This window comes from Portunus trituberculatus, chromosome 5 (assembly GCF_017591435.1).
Source record: "Portunus trituberculatus isolate SZX2019 chromosome 5, ASM1759143v1, whole genome shotgun sequence".
Classification (NCBI taxonomy): domain Eukaryota; kingdom Metazoa; phylum Arthropoda; class Malacostraca; order Decapoda; family Portunidae; genus Portunus; species Portunus trituberculatus.
The window spans coordinates 7,277,296-7,287,295 of NC_059259.1; the positions used below are offsets into that span (position 1 = coordinate 7,277,296).

General features: G+C 37.3%; 1 protein-coding gene across 1 annotated transcript in view; it reads right to left on the reverse strand.

Moving 5' to 3' along the window:
* The window catches only part of LOC123514379, a 308,326-nt gene that overhangs the window by 43,041 nt on the left and 255,285 nt on the right, over positions 1-10,000 (reverse strand). Inside the window, exons 5-8 of the mRNA XM_045272266.1 lie at positions 8,509-8,556; positions 7,315-7,364; positions 5,012-5,120; positions 1-248 (exon numbers count right to left, since the gene is read on the reverse strand). The exon at positions 1-248 is cut by the window's left edge and continues 390 nt beyond it. Of these exons, the coding sequence (XP_045128201.1) occupies positions 1-248; positions 5,012-5,120; positions 7,315-7,364; positions 8,509-8,556 (455 nt within the window). The remainder of the gene's footprint in view (positions 249-5,011; positions 5,121-7,314; positions 7,365-8,508; positions 8,557-10,000) is intronic.

A 10,000-nucleotide genomic window follows, 5' to 3' on the forward strand; every position in this document is an offset into this window, starting at 1 on the left:
CATTATGGTCATCGGGTGGCGGCGGCGGGGCACGAGCGGCACCTCACTATCCAGGCAGGTGAGCGCCATTACCTGGTCATGCCGCTCCAGTCGCTCAGGCCGCGTTTCAGGCTTGGCGGGGGTGATGAGCAGGGCGCGGTCGTTGAGGGCTACCATGGGCGGGCTGCTCGTCACCTCTCCCTCCTTGGTGGGTGAGTCTCCCTGGTGCCCGCCCTCCTTGTACGACACGAAGTCTGTCCAACACATGCCTGGTGGAAGGAAGGGAGCGTTACTTTGAGGTGAGTGGGTAAACTAACCAAGAGAAAAAAAATAATAAATAGATAAAATAAAAGAAATAAAAAAAGGAACAAAGAATAAATAAAAAAGGAAAAGACCCACTTAATTGCCAGTCCCCTTACAGGTCAACAGAGTCAGCCGAAGGAAAGGAACAAACGTCTTGCAAATTCAGGTTGGGTAGCACTTGTCAGCCCCAGCCAGCCCAGCGCCGCTACCTCTGACCTGGATCTGATTAAGGAAACTAGCCACAACATTACTTTAAGGTGGAGTTCTGCTTGGTACTGATAAACAAACGAGGCTGCAAGCGTTAGTGTATGCAAAAGCTTCACCAAAGAAAAGTAATATCGGATCTGAGCAAAAAAAAAAAAAAATAAAGAGAAGAAAAAAAAGGCGTACAAAGACAATCAGTACTGATATCCATTACGAGGAAGCTGATGGTTGCAACAGATGAATCCCTATTTATTCCCTTTTTTGCATGCTGTTGTCTTCCTGTCTTCATCTCTCTCTCTCTCATTAACATCTTAGGCAAAATACGCGAGTGTGGCTTTTGAAGAGTAACTGTCTAAGGAGATGTTCTGTGTCTGTGCGTGTCTGGCGGGAGCTGCTTAACACTGAGTGGCGAGGCAGGGATAAACTGATTGACTTATTGGAGTTATGCGCTGTAACAAGATTATACAGCGCCAAGTGGAGCGAGCAGGGAAGGAGAGTGATGGATGTGAAAACTGAGAAGACAGTGATGGTGGTGGCGGGGGAGGGTAAGAAATAAAAGTCTTAGTGTGTCAGATAAATAAAGAAGTGGATAGATAAATGTATAGATAGATAAATAGATAATATAATGAAAAAAACACTGTGTAGAGATTAATTGCATGTTTTTTTGTTATTCCTTTGGCCTTCACTTGTTTTTATTTTCCTCCTAAAGATTGTACAACTAGAAAAAGAAATGTATAAAAAATAGAGAAAAACGACAGGAAAACATTACGAAGCTGAAGGCACAAACATGATGGAAAACAAACAAATGCCTCGGATGTAACTGACAATATAAAAACGAACCAAAAAGTCAATCTTCCGACATCGCTATAAAAAAAAAAAAAAAAAAAAAAAAATGAAGTGTATGGAGGGAAGCACGAAAGTTTTTATACATGATTGACTTCACGATAAAAAAAAAATAATAAAATCTTTAAAGTCTATACAGGAAGACTCACAGGCGGGAGGGACGGGAGCGTTCTTACTGCTTCACCGCTTCACCAAAGCCACAAATGCAACACAGAATGATGTCAAAAGAAGACTAGATACACTGAAGATTAGATACACTGAAAATCTTGAAAAATAAATGGAAGACTGAATATCCAAGAGAAGGAAGAAAGGTAAGGGAAGAATCCAAGGGTGAAGAAAGAAAAATGTCTGCAAAATGTGGAAGGAAAAGATACAAAGACGAGAAAAAAGTAATTGGATATAAAAATCTAAAACAAAGAAAATGAGTAAAAAACAGTGGACTTTTTCACATGAAGGAAAAGCAACAAAGACGTGAAAAGAAATTGGAAATGAAAATCTAAAATAAAAGAAAATAAGGAAAACAATGAACTTTCACACGAAGGAAAAGAAAAACGGGCGGAAAAAGAAATTGGATATGAAAATCTAAAAAAACAAACAAACAAAACAAAAGGGCGAAAAAAAAAAAAAATGGATACGAAAATCAAAAGAAGGAGAAAAACAACGGACTCACACGGCTTCCTCTGACGTCATGAATTCGTTTGGGTATAATTGGGTATAAGGAACGTCCTCTAAAACACTTCTGCAGCGAAACCTCCACTATTCAAAAGCCTCTAGTTTAAGTTACGCGAAGTTTTCTGGGTGTCTTTAAGGATTTAGAACAAAGACTATTGGAGCTGATATGGGGCGGGGATATGGGGGCTGACAGGGGGCGGAGGAGGGGGGAGCTGATAAAGGGCAAGTCTATGGGAGCTGACACGGTGGAGTGATACAGGGCTGACATGGTGACGCTGATTAAGATACGGTGAGTTATTAGGTTGATGGTAAATTAATATCTTTTCTACAATGTCAAAAAGAGGAAACAGTCTTGTCTCATTATCAAAAGAGGAAACAGTCTTGCCTTATTATTAAAAGAGGAAACAGTCTTGTCTAATCGAAAGAGGAAACAGTTTTGTCTTGTTTTCTAAAGAGGAAAGAGTCTTGTCTTGTTATCTAAGAGGAAAAAGTCTTGTCTTCTTATCCAAAGAGGAAACAGTCTTGTCTTATCGAAGGAGGGACAGTCTTGAGAATAAGGCAAATCATCTCTGTGGTCTGAAAATAGTCATGGCGTGTCAGCAAAGCGTTTCTGAACACAGGACTGAGTTCTATAAATCATATGGAGATGCAGCCAAGTTTTTTTTAGTATATTGTTATTAGTCTTCGTCAGTTGTGTCCGTTTTTTGTTACCATCACGGACGCCACAAACGCGTATTCCCTAAGGATCTCAGTACGTGTGTGTGTGTGTGTGTGTGTGTGTGTGTGTGCAATGAATCACGTCAAGCCTGGCGCCGAGAGAACTTATGGAGAACCAGTTTTACTTTTATTTTTCTTTGTTTTTCATTTTCTTACTATCATATTGCCACAAATATTCACAACATACGGCTCTTGTTTCAGCAGCAGCAGCAGCGGGCACATGAAACTATGACCTTTGAGGCGCCGGAAAAACAACGGTTGCACATTTTCTATCGTCGTGTTCTGAGTTGAGAAAACCTTAGCGTTGCCATCACCACAGCACCAGTACCAAGAAAACACAAATAAACTCGTAGTCTTTTGTTTTCTCTTTGAACCAAATAATAAGTCACTCCTTCCCTGCTTCAGTTATTTCTGTTTCCACGCGATATTTAGAAAACGCAGCAAGAAATGTTAGCAAAGGGAAAGGAAGGAAAGGATGCATTTATTTCTTTTCCACTTTGTACATGTATTAAAAAAAAATGAGTTTGTTACAAAAAAGATGAAGAAAAGCAAAATTATCTACGTTTTTACGCTACATTAACCCTTTCACTACTTTGACGCATATCCATATTCATTCAGCTTAATATTTGGTGGTTTTATACAGCTTCAGAAACTCACGTGGAGGATTAAAATAGTGAAGAATCTGGCCATTAATCTTCGGACCTCTATAGACCCTTCCTAATGTCAATAAAGTGGTCTTATCGTACACAAACCTCAAGGTAAAAATGTAGGATTAAAATAGTGAAGAATCTGGCCATTAATCTTTTGACCACCACAGACCTTTCCTAATGTCAATAAATTGGTCTTATCGTACAGAAATCTCAAGGTAAAAATGTGTCACAGTATTGAAGGGATTAAAAAAAGATGAAAAGAGGAGACAAAATAGAAATAATTCGAATCCTTTTGCACTAGTGTCTGTTCCTATCCTTAAGAAAATAAGGATATAAGTATGTAAGTAAAATTGTAAAAGGAGAGAGTGAGGGAGAGAGTGAGAATTGAAAAATTGAAATGCTCTTACTGAGAAAAATAAAGAGAGAAAAGGAAAAGAACGAGAGTCAAGAGAATGAGAAAAATACAAATATATATAAACAGAAATACAAAAGAGAACAAATTTGAATTGAAAAGGAAAATAACGAAACGAAGAAAAGCTAAGAAGGAATAGATAGAAAAGAAAAAGAAAGAGAACGAAACTAAGAGAAAAAAAAAAAAATAAACAGATTAACTTGTGGAAATGTGAAGGGAAAGGAGCAAGAGTGAATAACCATCAAACGGAATGAAGGATGGAGTGAAGAACAAGCAAGCACCAGGAAGGGAAGACAAGCCGCTTGCTTCATCCTACTTCAAAGATCCCAGTAAGAATAAAGCATAAGGGAATATCGAAAAAATAAATAGGAAAAAGACTCATAATTTCCTTCCTGTTCATCAAAGTATTTTTGGGCCGCCGTGGTGCAGTGGAACCATGCATGCTTTGGGGTCCGAGGGGTCTCCAAGCACACGGGTTCGAATCCTGTCCACGGTCCGAGTGTAGGTTGGGTTTCCTCACTCGGGGCAACGGTTTCCTAGCGGGTGGGCTTTCAGATAGGAGGTACCACAAAAAGTATCGCCTTTAGCCCATAAATTCCCGTGAAAAGCCCACTTGGTATAAATAAATAAAAAATACGAGTAGAAATAATTAACTAAAGTGGCAATGGGTTCAGTCTTCAAGTTAGATTTAAAGAGAAAAATATCAAGGCAATGGTTCTCAGATAGTTGTAGATTCTTTTTACGTAAGAGGGGAAAACTGGCCAAAGGTAACATAAAATGGCCCACTTAGTTGCCAGTCCTCTTGCAGGTATGAGAGAGTTAGCTCCCAAAAAAAAAAAAGGGGGATAAATGTCTTTAAACCTCCCTTTCAACTGAAGTCAAGTCATAGGAGGTTGGAATACAGAAGCAGGTAAGGAGTTCCAGAGTTTACCAGGGAAATATAAATGATTGAGAATACTTATTTTATGCAAGAAGTTGGCCAAGAGCAACAAAAGATTAAAAAAAAAAGAAAAGAAAAAAAAAAGGGCCACTTGGAATGCCAGTTCTCTTAACTTTGGCATTAGATGACTGACATAGACTCATTAATCAGTGAATATTAAAACCAGCTAGAAATGAACAAAGAAGGCTGACAGCTAGGTGGACACACGTACGTAGCTAAGTCTCCTACAGTCACCACGTTGAGGCTTATTCACTGTAACTTCCGCGGTGTTCAAACTTTCAACAAACTTACCTTTATATCTTGACAGCTGCTCGTCCTCGAACTCGCTGGGCTGCAGACAACTCAGCACTTCCTCGAGGCCACACAGCGACTCAGACTTGGTGCGGTTGGAACGGTCGAACTGAGGGGAGAGATTGAGGGAAGAGAAGAGATAATGGTAAGATTGTCAGGAGTTGGTATCATAAGTAACATTAATAGCTGTGTGTGTGTGTGTGTGTGTGTGTGTGTGTGTGTGTGTGTGTGTGTGTGTGTGTGTGTGTGTGTGTGTGTGTGAGTGTCAGTGGTGGATAGTGTAGAGTAGTTACGTATCTAATTGTGTAGTTCACCATGTTGTTAATTAATTAGTTGATACTTTTGCTAATAGGATGCTTAAAGATGGTTATTCGTTAGCAGTTTTTGCTTCATTTAGCTTGGTTTGTCTTTGAGGGAGAGAGAAGCGGGGATGGATGTATTATTATTATTATTATTATTATTATTATTATTATTATTATTATTATTAGTAGTAGTAGTAACTGCTTCGTACCAAACGGCTTGAAAACAAAACAGGAAAAGAAAAAAACGTGTGTGTGTGTGTGTGTGTGTGTGTGTGTGTGTGTGTGTGTGTGTGTGTGTGTGTGTGTGTGTGTGTGTGTGTGTGTCAGTGTGTGTGAGTGAATAATCAGTATGTGCTTGCGTCCCATAACAGTGATGATGGATATCAAATGAATCTTATTAACAGTGAACATTGTCCATTAACTTCTATTGGTGTGAATCAGTGAACACAGCACAGTTACTTCACTCGTGTTGCCTTCCTCTCAACAGGCCACTGACACAGCAAAACACCCCCATAAAAAAAGAAAAAAAAACTAGATTAATAAACTATATATTTCATTACGAGTATGATTTCTTTGTAAAATTTCATTAATGTTTATGTCTGAAACTAAATGCATGATATAATGTATTAATTTATGCACATTTTTCACGAGTGATTTAATATTGCTGGAGTACAACAACATTTAAATATATTCTACCTTTGCATGGATAATTTCTCAATCAAATGAATTATCGTTAATGCATAAAATTATCCTTATTATCATACTAAATTACTCTATGCAAGAATTCTCCGCTCTGATAAAATACTGACTCGTTTTCTCAATCGCTTAATCAATGAATGACAACCAAACATTTAAGCAAACATTTATCTGCAAGACAATATAGATAACACTCCTCTCATTAACCTGACTAACGAGAAACACACAAAAGCAAGCAAGTCCTGATACATTCACTACACATACGTACAAACTCAATACAACACGAAAGTTAACATTACCACGACACGAAACCTAAACACTTCCATGTGACACACGATCCAGGAAAAGTGTCAATAAAAAAAGAGAAAACAATAAATAGAAAAAAAACAAATCTCTCTCTCTCTCTCTCTCTCTCTCTCTCTCTCTCTCTCTCTCTCTCTCTCTCTCTCTCTCTCTCTCTCTCTCTCTCTCTCTCTCTCTCTCTCTAGGTACACTTTAAGCAGTAAATATTCTATACACATTTTTTACCCAAGAACAAGTGTCGAAACAATAGGTAACTACAACAATAGCTCTAATTAAAAGCCAAAAAGCACTTCATCAGCTCCCGCCATTAAGCTGCCATTAAGAATTCTCTCTCATATCAGCTTTTGGGAAATTCCACTAAATTTCGAGAGATGGAAAAAAATGCCACAACTGTAATCCAAGTTGCCACGTGTAAAAACAATGACTGACTGACTGACTGACTGACTCTCTCTCTCTCTCTCTCTCTCTCTCTCTCTCTCTCTCTCTCTCTCTCTCTCTCTCTCCATGCAATATTGCGAAGTGAAATGCAAACAACCACGAAACAAGATTTCTATTTGTGTCTCTAGTGTAAAAATTGTCACTCCCACTTACTCTCTCTCTCTCTCTCTCTCTCTCTCTCTCTCTCTCTCTCTCTCAATGGTGGCAGCGGTGGGATAAGCACACACTGAAACACACACACACACACACACACACACACACACACACACACACACACACACACACACACACTTAACAATACTAGAAGAAAAAAATGTTGTTATTTATGGAAAAGAGACACGGTATATCATCTACAATACATCCAACTACACAACTACACCTTCACACACACACACACACACACACACACACACACACACACACACACACACACACACGGTCACGGAAAGCACACCCATAGCTAACACCATCGAACAGCATAGTGCCCCATAAAAACACATAAACAATTAAAAAAGAAAACGTGGGGATATTTACAGAAAACGGGGCGCAGGATGGAATACTCACGAGTCTCAGCAAGGACCAGGTATTTTTGCCCTTTCTGTTTCCCACCGGATCTGAAAAACAGTCGCAAGCTATACATCAATTACCAAAGAAAACGGAAAAGAGGGCACCTGGAGAAAGAAAATTGGGGATGGTCAATTATAAGAGGGAAAAATAACTAATGAAAAGCAAATTATGTCTAGAAAAATACTCTGTAGCTTGGAAAAAATACTTAATGAAGGGGAAAATAGATCCAAAAAATACTAAATGGGTTGATAATCTTTAAAGAAATCTGTTAAGGCTAATGGATGCATAGAAAATGAAAGAGAGGCGACTAACACCTCAAGTAATTGCAAAATATAGAAAACTGCAACGGGAGATGGGGATAAACTGTCTAAGAATACTGAAGAGACTAAGAATCTTGATAAAAGTAAGACTAAGAATGGACAAATGCATAGAAAATGATAAAGAGAAACTGCAACAGGAGATGGGGATAAACTGTCTAAGAATACTGAAGAGACTAAGAATCTTGATAAAATTAAGACTAAGAATAATTTTGGACACGAATGCATAGAAAATCAAAGAGAGACTAAGACCTCAAGTAATTGCAAACTATAGGAGGAAAAATGAAGTAATACAGGATAAATGAAGGGGATAAGTAACAATAATAGTAAAGATTGTGCAAAAATGATTGAAATGGAAAAGTTGAGATAAGAAGCATCAAGCAAAATAATATAAATTACAGAAGTTGAGACTGAAATTCGTAAATATTAATAAAAGTAGCTGAGTGAAAGAAAGAAGTGATGTTTTTAATTTTAACAAGGTAATAATAATAATAATAATAGTAATAATAATATCGAAACAAAAACTGGATAACTGAAAAAAAAGACATAAAAACGAAATAAAAAAAAAACAAGAAAAACAAAAGTAAATAAATGAAAAAAAACAAAAATAAATAAAAACCTGAACAAAGAAATATACAAAAAATAATAATATAAAAAATTAAGATAACTAAAAAAATAATAAATAAAAACAAAAATAAAAAAAACACAACCAAGAACCACAAAAGTAAATAAATAAAAAAAAACAAATAAATAAAAACCAGAATAAAAAAATAAAATAAAACCCTAAAAAAAATTAAGTAGGGAAAAATACACAACTAAATTTCTGTCAAGCAACCCGTTTTCTTTGTCGTCCCGGGTAAAGGGTTAGACTCACCTGCTTCCGTGACAGCGAGGGATTGAGTGGAGCCATCCAGGTCACCGGCTGTGTGGGGGAAGGGAACAAGTTTACACGGGTCAACAACTTGTACACACACGAATAAAACAAGTTGTATCCTGAAGGGCAGTGGGAATGGAAAATGGATGAATAAAACTGCGGTAAAAGGTTGTGAAATATGCATAGACACGGATGAGGAATGCTAGACAGATAGATAGATAGATAGATAGATAGAGAGAGAGAGAGAGAGAGAGAGAGAGAGAGAGAGAGAGAGAGAGAGAGAGAGAGAGAGAGAGAGAGAGAGAGAGAGAGAGAGAGGTGATGTAGAGAAAGTTTACATAAAAAAATTCAACGACATGGCAATTGTAAACATTTTTACATCATTTACTCTTATTAAATATGGAAAATAAGAAAAACAAACATGAATGACATCTCCACTTGTAGGTAAAAATCAACATTGAATAATTAGATGTGATTATAAACTGAAATTACACGGTACGATTAAGAAAAAAATTGAGACGTGTTGAATTTATAATAATACGGAAAGAAATATGAAATAATAAGGTTTTTCAAGAGGAAAGATTGAGAAACACTGTATATATTGTACCCTAAAACACCACACAGCACCGCAAACACAGTAAAACACCCTTAATATACTCTAAATCCCCTTAAATCACACTAAAACACTCTTAAACACACTAAAACACCCTTAAAACATTCTAAAACCACTTAAAACACACAAAAACACTCTTAAGACACACTATAACACCCTTAAAACATTCTAAATCCCCTTAAAACACACTAAGACACTCTTAAGACACATAATACCCTCCAAAACATACTAAAACATTCCAAAACACTTCAAACCATCCTTAAAACACCCCAAAAAGCACAACACCCAAAAAACATAAAAATACCCCAAAACACCTCAAACCACCCTTAAAACACAAAAAAAAAAACACATTAGAACACCTAGAACACCCCAAATCATCCTTAAAATGCCCCAAAACACCCCAGAACCCCCTAAAACACCACAAACCATCCTTAAAACACCCCAAAACACACTGATCCCCACATTATAGGAAGGATTGAGGAGGAAAGAAACATGAAATAATAAGGCTTTCAAGAGAAACACTATATATATTACTGAACACTGACTTATGCAAAGGACATGACTGACTTCAAAAACATAAACACAACAATATTTTTCATTTTTTTTTTTTTTTTTCGCTCCAACAGTCAACAAGTGGAAATAGACCAGAGAGATCTTTATCACTTGTTTTTAAGCCGCTGTCTGCCACGGGGGTGAGTAAAACATTTGCTTCAGAGTCAAAGTTGTGAGCTGTAACTAGTTTATGCACCTCTCTCTCTCTCTCTCTCTCTCTCTCTCTCTCTCTGTATTTTAATTTCACTATTCTTCTATTCCTTTACTGCTTCTCGTCTCGTTTATTCTCTCTCTCTCTCTCTCTCTCTCTCTCTCTCTCTCTCTCTT